General features: G+C 38.4%; 1 protein-coding gene across 2 annotated transcripts in view; it reads left to right on the forward strand.

Annotated features, from left to right (window-relative positions):
• The first annotated feature begins 2,781 nt into the window (after window positions 1-2,781).
• The window catches only part of ugl (ureidoglycolate lyase), a 35,519-nt gene continuing 19,649 nt past the window's right edge, over window positions 2,782-18,651 (forward strand). For both annotated transcript variants that reach the window (XM_062045362.1, XM_062045363.1), the window contains exons 1-9: window positions 2,782-2,879; window positions 3,151-3,208; window positions 9,728-9,794; window positions 12,858-12,986; window positions 14,026-14,244; window positions 14,755-14,845; window positions 15,011-15,087; window positions 15,180-15,290; window positions 18,358-18,417. In XM_062045362.1, coding sequence (XP_061901346.1) covers window positions 9,789-9,794; window positions 12,858-12,986; window positions 14,026-14,244; window positions 14,755-14,845; window positions 15,011-15,087; window positions 15,180-15,290; window positions 18,358-18,417 — 693 coding nt within the window. In that variant the 5' untranslated portion in view covers window positions 2,782-2,879; window positions 3,151-3,208; window positions 9,728-9,788. The remainder of the gene's footprint in view (window positions 2,880-3,150; window positions 3,209-9,727; window positions 9,795-12,857; window positions 12,987-14,025; window positions 14,245-14,754; window positions 14,846-15,010; window positions 15,088-15,179; window positions 15,291-18,357; window positions 18,418-18,651) is intronic.

The following is an 18,651-nucleotide window of genomic DNA, read 5'->3' on the forward strand; positions in this document are numbered from 1 at the left end:
TTACATTTGGTTATTTACAATCCGGGGAGGTGGGATGTGGAAGGGGGAGGGTGTTAGTCAAGGGTTGGGGTTGACTGGAGGTGTTGTTTTAGTGCAGTTTTAAAGGAGGATAGAGATGCCCTTTCTTTTACACCTGTTGGGAGTGCATTCCATATTGATGTGGCATAGAAGGAGAATGAGTTAAGACCTTTGTTAGATCGGAATCTGGGTTTAAAGTGGTTAGTGGAGCTCCCCCTGGTGTTGTGGTTATGGCGGTCATTTACGTTATGGAAGTAGTTTGACATGTACATCGGTATCAGGGAGGTGTAGCGGATTTTATAAACTAGGCTCAGTGCAAGTTGTTTTACTCTGTCCTCCACCCTGAGCCAGCCCACATTGGAGAAGTATCTTTGTAGTGCAAACACATTTTTACCATATAACGTAGCTAAAACGTCAAAGAAATACAAAGTATTAGACATTTCTACATTTGGCAGTGCTGTACATGCTTCTTGTATATACTATGATACATAGATGAGGTGATAATTTGTCAAAGATGCACCCCACCCTTTGCCAGAGTGCAGCCAGGACAGGCTCCAGCACACCCCGCGAACCTCACCCACTACCGGCGACCTCGAGAGGGACGGGCGGTAGAACTTGTATGAATGTAGTACAAACCCCAAAACCAGTGTAGTTGTCACATTGTGTAAATTGTAAATAAAAACAAAATACAATGATTTGCAAATCCTTTTCAACCTATATTCAATTGAATAGACTGCAAAGACAAGGTACTTAACGTTCGAACTGGAAAAGTTTGTTATTTTTTGCAAATATTAGCTCATTTGGAATTTGATGCCTGCAACATGTTTCAAAAAAGCTGGCACAAGTGGCAAAAAAGACTGAGAAAGTTGAAGAATGCTCAACAAACACTTATTTGGAACATCTCACAGGTGAACAGGCTAATTGGGAACAGGTGGGTGCCATGATTGGGTATAAAAGCAGCTTACATGAAATGCTCAGTCATTCACAAACAAGGATGGGGTGAGGGTCACCACTTTGTCAACAAATGCGTGAGCAAATTGTCGAACAGTTTAAGAAGAACATTTCTCAACGAGCTTTTGCAAGGAATTTAGAAATTTCACCATCTACGGTCCGTAATATCATCAAAAGGTTCAGAGAATCTGGAGAAATCACTGCACGTGATATTACGGGCCTTCGATCGCCTCGGGTGGTACTGCATCAAAAAACGACATCAGTGTGTAAAGGAAATCACCACAAGGGCTCAGGAAAACTTCAGAAAATCACTGTCAGTGACTACAGTTTGTCGCTACATCTGTAAGTGCAAGTTAAAACTCTACTACGCAAAGCGAAAGCCATTTATCAACAACACCCTGGGCCCAAGCTCATCTAAGATGGACTGATACAAAGTGGAAAAGTGTTCTATGGTCTGACGAGTCCACATTTCAAATTGTTTTTGGAAACTGTGGTCGTTGTGTCCTCTGGACCAAAGAAGAAAAGAACCATCCGGATTGTTATAAGGCGCAAAGTTCAAAAGCCAGCATCTGTGATGGTATGGGAGTGTATTAGTGTCCAAAGCATGGGTAACTTACACATCTGTGAAGGCACCATTAATGCTGAAAGGTACATACAGGTTTTGGAGCAACATGTAGCCATCCAAGCAACGTTACCATGGACGCCCCTGCTTATTTTAGCAAGACAATGCCAAGCCACATGTCACAACAGCGTGGCTTCATAGTAAAAGAGTGCGGGTACTAGACTGGCCTGTCTGTAGTCCAGACCTGTCTCCCATTGAAAATATGTGGCGCAATTTGAAGCGTAAAATACCACAACAGAGACCCCGGACTGTTAAACAACTAAGCTGTACATCAAGCAAGAATGGGGAAAAATTCCGCCTGAAAAGCTTCAAAAAATGGTCTCCTCAGTTCCCAAACGTTTACTGAGTGTTTTTAAAAGGAAAGGCCATGTAACACAGTGGTAAAATGCCCATTGGCCAACTTTTTTGCAATGTGTTGCTGCCATTAAATTCTAAATTATTGATTATTTGCACAAAAAAAATGTGTTTCTCAGTTCGAACATTAAATATCTTGTATTTGTAGTCTGTTCAATTGAATATAAGTTGAAAAGGATTTGCAAATCATTGTATTCTGTTTTTACGATTTACACAACATCCCAACTTCACTGGTTTTGGGTATGAGGTTTGTATGATGTATCATATTTCATATCCATCCATCCATCCATTTTCTACCGCTTATTCCCTTCGGGGTCGCGGGGGGCGCTGGAGCCTATCTCAGCTACAATCGGGCGGAAGGCGGGGTACACCCTGGACGAGTCGCCACCTCATCGCAGGGCCAACACAGATAGACAGACAACATTCACACACTAGGGCCAATTTACTGTTGCCAATCAACCTATCCCCAGGTGCATGTCTTTGGAGGTGGGAGGAAGCCGGAGTACCCGGAGGGAACCCACGCAGTCACGGGGAGAACATGCAAACTCCACACAGAAAGATACAAAGGCCGGGATTGAACTCACGACTACTCAGGACCTTCGTACTGTGAGGCAGACGCACTAACCTCTCTGCCACCGTGCTGCCCTATTTCATATCATATTTAGTAAAATCTATAAACTGTGTACAACATTTTGACAACAAGACCACGTTTAGAAGAAATGAAACCATACATGCTCGTTCTTAACAAATCCTAATGTAGCCGGGTGGGGTGGGGGAATGTAGTTCCAAAGGACTCCGCTAGGGGTCAGTGTGGCATCTGTGTTGTGTTTGCAACTTTGCAAAGGGGTAATACTGCGAAGAAGTGAAAGTTGGATGAGAGACAGCGCCAAAAAAAAGGAAGTCGTTTGTTTGAGTGATCTCGTAGTTTCAGGAGGTAAATATTCATAATAAATAAGTGTTATGCAGTATAACAGATCTTCTGTCAGGAAATGGTGGCGGCATTAATTTCACAAGTGTGGCTTTTTGAATTGAATAATCATTTTTTTAGGAAAGAAAAAATCAACAATCTTGCTAGCAAAGCAATAATTGTAACATTTAGTGACATAGGTTGGATTTTTTTGTTTGCTACAAAGGATAAATATTCACCGTGTTGTACATGTACTGTATGTTTATGTATCTGTAAATGGCTACCACTTTTGTTTCAGAAACGTGTGTACTTTGTTGCTACTTCTAAGGTCATTCAGGAGATTTTGGACAAATAAGGTAACAATCTCTTCAAGCGTGCACAGTTCATTGTAAATTGATATTGAGGTACCAATGACATGTTCTTGTATTTAATAGGGCTAAAAGCCACTGCAGTTATTGTATTTGATTGTGTCCAAAGTTAAATCTAATAGTTTTAGAAAAAAGGTGTTTTGTTTGGAGGTAACTCCTCCTTTGTAACTTGTGAGAATACCCAGACCTAAACCTTTATTGTTTCATTTATATAGGGTTCAGCTATCAACCTTTCAGAATAAAGAACCATACAAGTAGTTTTGTGTCCTGTGCTTGACAACGATTTTTCCTATCTTTACTATTATTCTTATCGTAACTTTAAAGTGAAATTTGAATTAACAAGGTTACACAGTTTAGAATTAAAAATAAATCCTGGGCTTTTTTTAGCAATATACAAAGCTACTTTGACTCATGGTACCGTTTAAATACCCAGATAGCAGTGGGAGTACAAAGACGGCTGCCGTAACTAAATTGTAACTGAGAATGGTAGGCTGAATATAGCTATATGGCATGATGATGATAATGTGTTTATGGTAATGTACCGTATTTTTCAGAGTATTAGTCGCTCCGGAATATAAGTCGCACCGGCCAAAAATACATAATAAAGAAGGGAAAAAACATACTGTATATAAGTCGCACTGAAGTATAAGTCGCATTTTTTGGGGAAATTTATTTGATAAAACCCAACACCAAGAATAGACATTTGAAAGGCAATTTAAAATAAATAAAGAGTAGTGAACAACAGGCTGAATAAGTGTACGTTATATGACGCACAAATAACCAACTGAGAATGTGCCTGGTATATTAACGTAACATATTATGTAAGAGTCATTCAAATAACTATAACATATAGAACATGCTATACGTTTACCAAACAATCTGTCACTCCTAATCGCTAAATCCGATGAAATCTTATACGTCTAGTCTCTTACGTGAATGAGCTAAATAATATTATTTGATATTTTACGATAATGTGTTAATAACTTCACACATAAGTCGCTCCTGAGTATAAGTCGCACCCCCGGCCAAACTATGAAAAAAACTGCGACTTGTAGTCCGAAAAATACGGTACCCATGTACCGGTGGCATGTTATATACCAGAGGACCAATTATATGTATGTTAAGGTAAAGTCATAAATAAAATTAGACATAGATGGCAGTACTGTTCATGCTTGTTATATATAGTATTATATTTTGTATTGATAAAACTATACGGACCAAGCTCTGACACTAATCAGGAGCGCACCACCACAATCAGACTGTCCGATACCCCATACTCTCTGAGCACTCCGCTCAAGACCTCCTGAGTGACACGGTCAAAGGCCTTCTCCAAGTCCACAAAGCACATATAGACTGGTTGGGCAAACTTCCATGCACCCTCAAGGAACCTGCCGAGAGTACAGAGCTGGTCCACAGTTCCACAACCAGGACGGAAACCACACTGTTCCTCCTGAATCTGAGGTTCAACTATCCGGCGTAGCCTCCTCTCCAGTACACCTGAATAGACTTTACCGGGAAGGCTGAGGAGTGTGATCTCACAATAGTTGTAACACACCCTCTAGTTCCCCTTCTTAAAGAGAGGAACCACCACCCCGGTCTGCTAATCCAAAGGGAATCGGCCCTAAGGTCCAAGCAATGCTGCAGAGTCTTGTCAACCAAGACAGCCCCACAGTATCCAGAGCCTTAAGGAACTCGGGACGCATCTCATCTCCTGCCACCGAGGAGCTTTTTAACTACAAACCCCGTTTCCATATGAGTTGGGAAATTGTGTTAGATGTAAATATAAACGGAATACAATGATTTGCAAATCATTTTCAACCCATATTCAGTTGAATATGCTACAAAGACAACATATTTGATGTTCAAACTGATAAACTCTTTTTTTTGCAAATAATCATTAACTTTAGAATTTGATGCCAGCAACACGTGACAAAGAAGTTGGGAAAGGTGGCAATAAATACTGATAAAGTTGAGGAATGCTCATCAAACACTTATTTGGAACATCCCACAGGTGAACAGGCAAATTATGAACAGGCGGGTGCCATGATTGGGTATAAAAGTAGATTCCATGAAATGCTCAGTCATTCACGAACAAGGATGGGGCGAGGGTCACCACTTTGTCAACAAATGAGTGAGCAAATTGTTGAACAGTTTAAGAAAAACCTTTCTCAACCAGCTATTGCAAGGAATTTAGGGATTTCACCATCTACGGTCTGTAATATCATCAAAGGTTTCAGAGAATCTGGAGAAATCACTGCACGTAAGCAGCTAAGCCCATGACCTTCGATCCCTCAGGCTGTACTGCATCAACAAGCGACATCAGTGTGTGAAGGATATCACCACATGGGCTCAGGAACACTTCAGAAACCCACTGTCAGTAACTACAGTTGGTCGCTACATCTGTAAGTGAAATTTAAAACTCTCCGATGCAAGGCGAAAACATTTTATCAACAACACCCAGAAACGCCGTCGGCTTCGCTGGGCCTGAGCTTATCTAAGATGGACTGATACAAAGTGGAAAAGTGTTCTGTGGTCTGACGAGTCCACATTTCAAATTGTTTTTGGAAACTGTGGAAGTTGTGTCCTCCGGACCAAAGAGGAAAAGAACCCTCCGGATTGTTATAGGCGCAAAGTTAAAAAGCCAGCATCTATGATGGTTTGGGGGTGTATTAGTGCCCAAGACATGGGTAACTTACACATCTGTGAAGGAACCATTAATGCTGAAAGGTACATACAGGTTTTGGAGCAACATATGTTGCCATCCAAGCAACGTTACCATGGACGCCCCTGCTTATTTCAGCAAGACAATGCCAAGCCACGTGTTACATCAACGTGGCTTCATAGTAAAAGACTGCGGGTACTAGACTGGCCTGCCTGTAGTCCAGACCTGTCTCCCATTGAAAATGTGTGGCGCATTATGAAGCCTAAAATACCACAACGGAGACCCCCGGACTGTTGAACAACTTAAGCTGTACATCAAGCAAGAATGGGAAATAATTCCACCTGAGAAGCTTAAAAAATGTGTCTCCTCAGTTCCCAAACGTTTACTGAGTGTTGTTAAATGGAAAGGCCATGTAACCCAGTGGTGAACATGCCCTTTCCCAACTACTGTGGCACCTGTTGCAGCCATGAAATTCTAAGTTATTATTATTTGTACCTCAGCAACCTCAGCCCCAGAAATAAGAGAGCCCACCACAGATTCCGCAGGCACTGCTTTTTTGTAGGAAGACATGTAGGTGGGATTGAGGAGGCCTTACATGTATTCCCTCCACCGATCCACAACGTCCTGAGTCGAGGTCAGCAGCACACCATCCCAACCATATACAATGTTGACAGTGCACTGCTTCCCCCTCTTGAGGTGGCGGATGGTGGTCCAGAATCGCTTCAAAGCCGCACAGAAGCCGTTTTCCATTGCTTCGCCGAACTCCTCTTATGTCCAGGTTTTTGCCTCTGCCACTGCCAAAGCTGCGCACCCCTTTGCCTGTCAGTACCTGTCCGCTGCCTCCAGGGTCCCATGAGCCAAAAGGACTCGATAGGACTCCTTGTTCAGCTTGACGGCGTCCAGCGGGTACTTTGTTCAGGTGCAGCTCCGATCGGCTGCCTCGACAATAGAGGTACCCAATGTCTAGCGCCTCCCTCGTGACGTGTTCAAAGTTCTACCAGAGGTGGGAATTGAAACTTTCTCAGACTGGACACTCTGCTGGACGTTCCCAGCAGACCCTCACAATGCATTTAGGCCTGGCAGGTCTGACCGGCATCCTCCCCCACCATCGGAGTCAACTCACCACCAGGTGGTGATCGGTAGAAAGGTCCGCCCCTCTCTCCACCCGAGTGTCCAAAACATGAGACCCCAAATTCGATGACACAACTACAAAGTCGATCATTGAACTGCGGCCTATGGTTTCCTGGTGCCAAGTGCACCCTTATGTTTGAACATATTGTTAGTCATGGACAATCTGTGACGAGCACAAAAGTCCAATAACAAAACTCCACTCTGGTTCAGATCCGTGCGGCCCTTCCTCCAAATCACGCCTCTCCAGGTTTTACTGGTGTTGCCAATGTGAGCATTGAAGTGACCCAGCAGATCAAGAGGATCACCTCAGGGTACTCCCTCGAGGGAATCCAAAAAGGGCGGGTACTCTGAGCTGCTGTTTGGTGCATTATTTTCTTCAATGTAGGTAGAGCCAAAGAAGCAAAGGGAGGACTGGCACTTGTTTATATTGATCCGAGTGTCTGGGCCTGTATGTGAAGCCTGGTGCGCATTCACAGCGGTACCAGTTGTCGCCGTCAACGCAGGTTCCACTTTTATAGCACGGGTGAAGATTGCAGTCGTTGATGTTTTGATACGTATTATCTGTAGTTATTTATTCTAAAGTCTTCTTAAATCTCACCTAAAAACACTGAGGAACCTTAACTATAGGTATTTTCATTTAAATGCATTATTGTGGCAGTTCAAAAAGATTAATATATAACAAAAAGAAGTGTCTTTATGTTGTCATTCATTCATTAAAAAAAAAAAAAAAAGGCAACAGATGTCAATGTTAGCCATTGCCATATAAAATGCTGAATCAACACATCAAAAAACAGTAAAATTTCTTTCTGAAAAATACAAAAGCGAGTATTGAACTTGTTGCTTTAAGTCTACTTTAAATAATATCAAATAGATAAACAGTGCTGGAAGAAAAGAAAAAAAAGATAAAATAACCAATCACTTCTATTAAGCTACAGATGACATCATGTTTCCTATTTTATATTTGTGGAAGTCAAGTATGTTTTCATAACTTAAGTGTTTTTTCATACAGTGTTTTGTCTGGTGAAGAGATAATTAATGTTATGTTTTGTTGAATTATGAAACATGTGCTTGAGCTTCTTCGCGGTAAACTTTTTGAAAACGCTTTTAATAAAAAAAAAAGTTTTGAGATGCAACAGCTTTGACTTACAGAACTAAGTAAACTACTGTATTTGTGATTCTTACAGTAATACATAAAAAAGTGTCTCATTTTAGGCTCAATCCAGGGTGCCTACATTTATTTCTGGAAAAATAGACATTTATGCAGCATCTTCAACTGTAATATGTATGTATTTTATTTGTAATAGACATGTTGAATATACAAAACCCAAAACCAGTGAAGTTGGCATGTTGTGTAAATTGTAAATAAAAACAGAAAACAATGATTTGCAAATCCTTTTCAACGTATATTCAATTGAATACACTGCAAAGACAAGATATTTAATGTTCGGACTGAGAAACACATTTTTTTTAAACTTAGAATTTAATGGCAGCAACACATTGCTAAAAAGTTGGCACATGGCCTTTCCTTTTAACAACACTCAGTAAACGTTTGGAAACCGAGGAGACCAATTTTTTAAGCTTTTCAGGTGGAATTCTTTCCCATTCTTGCTTGATGTACAGCTTACGTTTTTCAACAGTTCGGGGGGGTCTCTGTTGTTGATAAATGGCTTTGGCTTTGCATACTAGAGTTTTAACTTGCACTTACAGATGTAGCAACAAACTATAGTTACTGACAGTGGTTTTCTGAAGTGTTCCTGAGCCCATGTGGTGATATCCTTTACACACTGATGTCGGTTTTTGATGCAGTACCGCCTGAGGGATCGAAGGTCACGGGCATTGCCGCTTACGTGCAATGATTTCTCCAGATTCTCTGAACCTTTTGATGATATTACGGACCGTAAATGGTGAAATCCCCAAATTCCTTGCAATAGCTCGTTGAGAAATGTTGTTCTTAAACTGTTTGACAATTTGCTCAAACATTTGTTCACAAAGTGGTGACCCTCGCCCCATCCTTGTTTGTGAATGACTGAGAATTTCATGGAAGCTGCTTTTATACCCAATCGTGGCACCCACCTGTTCCCAATTAGCCTGTTCATCTGTGGGATATTCCAAATAAGTGTTTGATGAGCATTCATCAATTTTCTCAGTCTTTTTTGCCACTCAGGCCAGCTATTTTGAAACGAGTTGCAGGCATCAAATTGATCAATATGAAAAAAATAACAAAGTTTACCAGTTTGAACATTATGTATCTTGTCTTTGCAGTCTATTCAATTGAATATCGGTTGAAAATAATTTTCAAATCATTGTATTCTGTTTTTATTTACAGTCTACACAACGTGCCAACTTCACTGGTTTTTGGTTTTGTACATAAATATACATGTTGTAATTTATTTATTGAGATATCCATCCATCCATTTTCTACCGCTTGTCCCTCTCGGGAGTGTTGGAGCCTATCCCAGTTGCACTCGGGCGGAAGGCGGAGTACACCAGGGACAAGTGGCCACTTCATCGCAGGGCCAACACAGATGGACAAACATTCACACTCACATTCACAAAAATATTTATTAAAACAGACACTGCTTACAGTGTCTGTTTACAGTAGTTTTTGTTGAAAATGTATGAATATGTCTTAAAGGATGTGAAAATATGTACATTTTACTGTGTGATAGGACTTTACCCTTCTGCTATTAGCAAACATTCCTTTGTTCAAACAGTCACGAAATCATGTTGACAATCAAAGTCCACCTCACTCAGTGAACAAGATCACCCTTCAGTATGTCTGTAAGTATCTCACTTTTTATGTTGTTATAACCTTCTTACACCTTTTCTACTGTAAAAATAAAAGTAATCAATTAAAAACACATTTTACTTGTAATAATATATGCTTGTGTAAATGAATATACAAAAAATATATTTATACCATGTAATATCTATTTGATGTTATTTTTCATTTTTAATGGTAACATGTCGCTAGAATAAATAAATACATTCATACAAATCATGGTGCTGAAGGTTCTAGAAGGTGTTTGAAGTTGACGAGGCATCGTTATTCATCATGATGATAAGTAATTAGTTAAACGATATTTTTAAAATAATTTAGATAGAGATCTAAAAAGGACGATTGTAGATTTGTGGGGAAATTTGTCAGGATGCTATGAACTACGCTCATGTTAAAAATGTACAAGTCATTAATTACATACATTTGTTAACATATATATATATATATATATATATATATATATATATATGTATATATATATATATATATATATGTATATATATATATATATATGTATATATATATATATATATATATATATGTATATATATATATATATATATACATATATATATATATATATATATATATATATATATATATATATATATATATATATATATATATGCATCATAAGACAGAATTGGCTCTCTTGGTTGCTTTGTTGGGTCTGTTTCTGTCTCTGGCCGTGTGGCCCCCCCACCCCAGCAGACAATGTTGTGGAGTACTGCAAAGGGCAACACAGTGTTTATGTGGGTGTTGGAACTGGTTTTTTTTGTTGTTTGACTTTGTTTGGTGATATATTATGTGCGCAATATGTCATAATTTGTTGCTCATTTTTTGTTTTATAGTTGTTTTACTTTTGTAGCTGTATGTAGAAATGGCGACACTGAAGTGGCATAACCATGAATGCAAACAAAAGCATAGACAACTTTACAAAAGCACGTTTTTTATACACACTACACAAATAGACTGTTCTAAAAACTTAATGATAACCTACTGTATCCATTTCAGAACACTTGCAAAACTCAATAATCCATCCATTCATTTTGTACAGCGCTTGTAATTAATACTAATGATAATAACAATAATTGATTGGATGTAAATAGCGTCTCTCTCAACACTTAAAACGCTTTACAGAGAAGCCATCATTCATTCACTCATAAGCTACATTTGTAGATGAGGTAACCCTAACTCACTTTGGATGAAAGGCAGAATGCACGCCGGACTGGTCACCAGCCAATCACAAAGCAGAACACTCAATTGTGTCAAGTTAAGATATTCTTGAACCTTCATCACCAATATGTGTACATATGTATATGTTTGAGCTTATACACATTACATATTGTCACTGTTCACATGTAAATTGAAAGTAAAGCAAACATGCTTGTAGCATATTTACAACGTGAGTGTTTAAAGGCCTACTGAAACCCACTACTACCGACCACGCAGTCTGATAGTTTATACATCAATGAAGAAATCTTAACATTGCAACACATGCCAATACGGCCGGGTTAACTTATAAAGTGCAATTTTAAATTTCCCGCTAAACTTCCGGTTGAAAACGTCTATATATGATGACGTATGCGCGTGACGTCAATCGTTGAAACGGAAGTATTGGTATCCCATTGTATCCAATACAAAAAAGCTCTGTTTTCATCTCAAAATTCCACAGTATTCTGGACATCTGTGTTGGTGAATCTTTTGCGATTTGTTTAATGAACAATGAAGACTGCAAAGAAGAAAGTTGTAGGTGGGATCGGTGTATTAGCGGCTGGCTGTAGCAACACAACCAGGAGGACTTTGACTTGGATAGCAGACGCGCTAGCCGACGCTAGCCAACGCTAGCCGCCGACCGCACTGATGATCGGGTGAAGTCCTTCGTCCTTCCGTCGATCGCTGGAACGCAGGTGAGCACGGGTGTTGATGAACAGATGAGGGCTGGCTGGCGTAGGTGGAGCGCTAATGTTTTTATCATAGCTCTGTGAGGTCCCGTTGCTAAGTTAGCTTCAATGGCGTCGTTAGCAACAGCATTGTTAAGCTTCGCCAAGCTGGGAATTATTAACCGTGTATTTACATGTCCAACGTTTAATAGTATTGTTGATCTTCTGTCTATCCTTCCAGTCAGGGATTTATTTATTTTGTTTCTATCTGCATTTTAACCCGATGCTATCACGTTAGCTCAGTAGCTAAAGAGCTTCGCCGATGTATTGTCGTGGAGATAAAAGTCACTGTGAATGTCCATTCCGCGTTCTCGACTCTCATTTTCAAGAGGATATAGTATCCGAGGTGGTTTAAAATACAAATCCGTGATCCACAATAGAAAAAGGAGAAAGTGTGGAATCCAATGAACCCTTGTACCAAAGTTACGGTCAGAGCGAAAAAAGATACGTCCTGCACTGCACTGTAGTCCTTCACTCTCACTTTCCTCATCCACAAATCTTTCATCCTCGCTCAAATTAATGGGGTAATCGTCGCTTTCTCGGTCTGAATCTCTCTCGCTGCATTGTAAACAATGGGAAAATGTGAGGAGTCCTTCCTCCGGTGACGTCACGATACTTCCGGTATAGGCAAGGCTTTTTTTTATCAGCGACCAAAAGTTGCGACCTTTATCGTCATTGTTCTCTACTAAATCCTTTCAGCAAAACTATGGCAATATCGCGAAATGATCAAGTATGACACATAGAATGGATCTGCTATCCCCGTTTAAATAAAAAAAATCCAATTCAGTAGGCCTTTAATGTTGGAGTAAACATGGTGCAACGTGTTTAGTCTCTAGTTGAACATGTTCTTAAAGTTGTCCTTATTAAAGTCCTGCTGAACACATCTTGCTTATGGATGGTGTTCAGTAGGAGAGCGAGTGCCATGTTTACATTACCTTGTGAGGTTCAGTGAGTGCTTGCACAACCAAGCAAGGAAGAAGTTCAAAAATAAGTTGTGTGACCATCTTACTATCAGTAATGTTAATTGTTTCAACATTGTGTTGATGAAAAAAAATGGTTTGTTTTTAAAAATCATTATTTTAACTTACAAGTGCTTGAAAACTGTATGCTTTTTGTTGACAGGCACCAGTTGGGGTGGAGATTTCTCCTCCTCCACCAGGACTAGAAGCAGCCTATGAAACACTTTTCACCATCGACTGCCTGAACTTCCTGTATGAGCTGATCTCCACATTTGATGACACAGTGGATCAGGTAGACACTATTAATTAATAAATAATAATTCACATCTGTACATGTTTTATGCAGCTTAACAATCAACAGCATATTAACATACAGAACACGCTTGTTCCTAGACTCGGATATAAGTCTGAACTTATACCCAAATTATGTTGAAATGAACACCTAAGTCCCTCACACTGCACACAAAACATGTGAAAGACATAAATATGATCATAAAAAATTAAATACAGGAATCAAATTAAACAATAATAAAATATTTGTTTTACTTTTATTGCTGTGGTTTATTGGAAAGATGCAAGAAAACATTAAAAACAACATTTAAACTTCTCCTGAATCAACAAAAGACTTAGAATTGATTTTGGTCTTCCAGCCAAACCATCATCTCAATAATAACAGTGCTTAGTCGACTATGGGCAAAATCTAACCAATCGAATTCAACTCTGAAAATCCCTAATCAAAGCTGATGCAAACATGAAGACGTCATGAAGAATAAAGATGATATCTTTGAAAATGTAACAGGATCTGCTCCTACAAAATTTACAGTGAGTGCATAATGATCTCATTATTGGCTCTTCCTGTGTCTCCTTCCTATGCAAACTTCCAACAATAAAAATAAATGACTGTTTAATTTAATCTTTTTATTACTGTATTTTAAATTTACTTCATGTGTTCTGTGTACAGTGTGTGCTGACTTAGGTATTTATTTATATATTATGTAGATATAATTCTGACTTACATCATAGTCTAGTAACAGAACTTGTATGTAGACCTGAGACCTCTTGTACCTGGCTTGCTCAAAAATGATACAGTAAGTTGAATAGAACATGTATTAGTTTATAGTATTGTACATACGGGTCAACTGGAGGCTATCATTTTGAAGGTTCAACTTGAAGTAATATTGTTTACACGAGGAGCCTCCATCACTTTAGAGTTAAGAATGTAACAGTTGGTAGACAACTTTACAACTTTGTAAACCTTCAGCCTTCCTGCGTAAAACCCTTTGTTAAAGCCTGAGAAGTTTTGGTAATCATCTTTACTTGACTCCCTTCAGATTTTGCGGTTGCGAGTGTCCAGAAAGGCTGACTTGGACTTGTCAGGTAAACTTCCAGACTTCTTGGAGAGCACCAGGAACATCCGAAGCGACTCAGCTTGGAGAGTATCACCTGTGCCTGCACGACTCCAGAGGAGACATGTGGACATTGGAGATGTGGCTCCCTGTGATACCCAGCGCTTCCTGAAAGCTCTCCAGTCCACAGCACAAGGAATACAGGTACCATTAGGAAGCTTTGACTGGTGACTAAAATGTTTTTTGTTATTTTTTTACTCTTATGTTTTTAGGACATAGGCAAAACTGTGAAGACAAATTTAAATCAAATCACATTAAATCAAGCACAAGAACAATAAATGCCTACGGGTGTTCACAGTCATCCAGGTCATTGTCATCTCAGGGCATTCAATCACTTGCAACTGGACTGTTCAGTTTGTCTTAGAAGACGTTTCGCCTCTCATCCAAGTAGGCTTCATCAGTTCACGCTCATATACTTGAATTGGTGAGATCGAGTTTACTATAACTAGATTTGCAAGAGAGTCTAAGACTAGATCTGACCAATCTGAGTCTATGAGCATGAACTGTTGAAGCCTACTTGGATGAGAGGGGAAACATCTTCTAAGACAAACTTAATAGTCCAGTTGCGATTAATTGAGTGCCCTGAGAAATGAACAATAAACTCAATTAAGCCTATTTAAAATTAGAATGCACTGTTCGATTTTTCTTTTGAAGGTTGACTTTGATGATGGCAATTGTCCGACATTTCACAACCAGATCAAAGGAATTCATAATGTTTTATTGGCGGTGCACGGCCGTTTACCTGGTAAGTGTTTTAACTGTTTTTAACTGTGTTTTACCTCTTTGGTGTTTTATCTGTTTAATTTTTTTCCTGGCAGGTGTTTTTTTTATATCTGGTTAATGTTTTTCCTGTTGCATTTTGACAGAAACAAAATATCTTCTTATTGATGGCTTTCCATGTTTTAAACAGATGTGCCACACATAAGTCAGGCTCCTGTGCTCATGATTCGTCCACGTGCTTGGAATATGGTGGAGCACAATATGATGGTACAGTATCTGTGTTTTCTTTCACATCATGTAAATGAGTGCTGATACCTGCAAGTTTTGAGAAAATTCAATCTTTTTTTAATGATTTTTAGGTGAAGGGGAAGGAAGTTCCTGGTCCTCTGTTTGACTTTGGGCTAATCTTTTTCCACTGTGGAAAAACTCTGTTGGAAAGCAAGAGTGGGCCCTATTTCTACCTGTCCAAAGTAATATCATTTATAACACTTTTATGTACATGAAAAACAATATGTCACATATTTTGTCATCAAGGGATGAACAATGTAAGGATTTCAATGCAAACCGTGGTAAAAAGTTGGTAATGGTTATGTGCAGTAAAAAAAAAATATTATGAACTCAATTCTCCTTAATGTGTGTTCCTAAATTTGCGTTCCACGTCTTAGATGAAGAGAGCAGTTATGGTTTTGGTTTATCAATCAAAGTTTATTTATATAGCCCTAAATCATGAGTGTCTCAAAGGGCTGCACAAGCCACAACGACATCCTCGGCTCAGATCCCACATCAGGGCAAGAAAAAACTCAACCCAATGGGATACAATGAGAAACCTTGGAGGGGACCGGGCAACCGATGCAATGGAGAGTAAACAACTAAAAAATAAGGTTTTGGGCATTGTTTTCTCTAGACGCATACATGTGTCTAAATATGGCTAAGGACACACATTATTGTGGGTTCCCTGCACGTCATCTTCATTATTAAAAGAAAAATCTAATCTGCAGAAGAGAATTCCTCTGCCAATTTCAAGTAAGTTTTTTTTTAGTCTTCAGCTTAAAGCGTCTCTCTGTCTTTGACTCCCTCGTCGTCATGTGATATGAGTGCGTAACTGTTTCGAAGTGATTCTCAAACTGCGGTACGCGCACTACTAGTCACTCTCTGCCACTAGTGGTACGTGGGCTCCATCTAGTTGTATGCCAAAAAAAATCACTTAATTAAATATTTAAAAAAAGTGATAGTGTTCAAACTGTGCATTATGTTACTCTATTGCTTGACTACATAATGCAAAGGATATGTGTGTAGCCATTGCTCTCTCCGATGATGAACTGAATCGTGTGTTTACTTTGCTGTTGTTGTCTTGTGATGTAGCTATCAATGTAATAATGTCATGATGCGTTTAGTGTAAAACCCGAAGCCCCTTGTCCAGGGATCACCCAAAAAAGGTGCTTGTTTGGATAAAATCAATTCATTACAGTGATGAAATAAGCATTCCTCTGAAACAGCTGATCTGTTTTCACAATTTTTGAGGGCCAGGCTGGCACCATAAATTATTAGTCTATTTTTGCAGAGAAACATTGTTTGGAGTTTTCTGTTTTTGCTACAAAACGTGTACAAAATGATAAAATTTCTATTTTTGTAATACATGTGCATTTTTCAAATTGAGATTATAGTCTTGTTTTTTAGACACGATTCAATAGCAACCTACATCAGAAGGATGGCTGTTTCATTAAAAGCTCCACAAAAATCATTGATTTACTCCAAACAAGGCAAATGGAGATATCTGTTTTTGCGTCTGAACTCTTCATATGTATCCAAACTAACTAAACTTAAACCTAATCATCTTTTTTGTCTATTTCATCTTAAATAAAGTAAAGCTTGACGCCAGTCATACTGTAATACGTCTAATATTGTACATAGATTACGATACAATGCCAAAAATGCCATTTTAATTACTATAAAAAATAGTAAAGTACAATTAGAATCAGTCCAGTGTGTACAAAGTCAGCTGGGGTAGGCTTCATCTCAACATAAGGCTAATAGCATGTGATTTTTTCCGATTTTTTCGGAAATCTGTCTTTTTTTATCTCTGTAAAAATATTTAAAAATAATTTTCCGTTTTTCTTCGTTTTTTCCGACCTGCAATGTGTGTTAAAATCTTGATCCGTCTCTTTGCCATACCTGCCAACAACTACTGTTTTCCCGTAATAAGTACGTTTTTTGATAATCCAGTGGTAAAAATTACGGTAAAAATTATTAATTTCAAAATCGAAGCTACGTAGCGAAGCAACTCCACAGGCAGGGGACAAAATATACGGGAGACATCAATGATGATTGGTTGGTTTACGTATAAGGAAATCCATGATTGGTTGGTTGGTTTACTATGATGAGTCACGATTGGTTAAGATTAGGGCAAAACATTACGAACAGGCCAATCACAGGCAATATAGGGCGGGTCATAGAACCAGGAAGGGAAATCACAACAGACACCGCACATCCCAAATGACGAAGAGAGAGTCGGAGAAGAGAGGAGGGAATATTCAAGCGGGCGATTTATATACTAAAAAAAACTAGTGGAAGATGGCAGAGGGATTCTCTTTCTTAGATTTTTCTTTTATCAATGGAGACGACGTCCAGGAAACTTACAATGCGTCTACTTGGCCACATTTGGACAAATGTATGCGTCTGGATAAAACAATGCCCAACACATTCATTTTAGTTGTTTATCATGTAAACCCAAATCAAAACTGCTCTCGACATGGAAAGCGTGGAATACACATTTAAGAACACACATGATTTTGGAAGACATGTGATGACTTTTGCTACAGTATAGCCTGTCTAAATGCTAAATTTCATTTTCATTGGTGTTTCAGAACAAGACAGTAAATTACATTTTCTTCATTATTTCTACTGTTTATATTTTCACATTGAATAGTTGAATCATTTTGAAACATAAACAATGTGACTGCAAGATATTTGTTATTTCATGCTATAAATCACAAATGGCAATTCAGATAAAGAAAGTTAGCTAAGAGAATAAACATTGTTTGTACTCTTTATGATTTTTGCATTTGGAGCAATTAGAAGTGGAGAGGAAGTCAAAGAGACAGATATTGGCTATCAAATCCAAGGCCGAATCCACTAAAGCAGAAACAAAAAGGAAAATTCAAGCTGCTCAGAAATTTGCCAGGAAGGCTCATGTCAGAGCCATCAAAGCAAAAATGCCAAAGTAATGTGTAAATAATGTAAATAACTAGATGAACCATCTGTGGCTGTGAAGTGATTACTAATAATAAGGTTGTACAAATATAAATACTGTATAGAGTAGCCTAACCATTGTGGTTCCTGTGGATGTGAACACAAGTTGTAATTACTATAGTGATTAAATAACATAGTGACTGAAACAGACATGTTGATTCATTTGGATGAATGGGGTATGCATTTATGTAGACTCTGTTGATAATTTTTCAATTATTTAAACACTAAAACATAAAATATAAGATTATTATTATAATCATACAATGATTTCTTCTGTTTGTGTTTCAGGTGGAAAGCTTTTTGGAGGCCAGATTATGGAACACTGTATTTATTTGGACACAAAACAAGGTTCAGTCCTATTAATGAATAAGTTCCTCTTATATATTATCTCTATGATTTTATATGACTTTGTAATGGATATTGTTGAAACAGTATTTAATCCACATTGTGATATTGTGATCAGATATTGCTAACAACTTAATATATATATATATATATATATATATATATATATATATATATATATATATATATATATATATATATATATATATATATATATATATACACAGTATATAAGAC

This window comes from Entelurus aequoreus, linkage group LG04, assembly GCF_033978785.1.
Source record: "Entelurus aequoreus isolate RoL-2023_Sb linkage group LG04, RoL_Eaeq_v1.1, whole genome shotgun sequence".
Lineage (NCBI taxonomy): Eukaryota > Metazoa > Chordata > Actinopteri > Syngnathiformes > Syngnathidae > Entelurus > Entelurus aequoreus.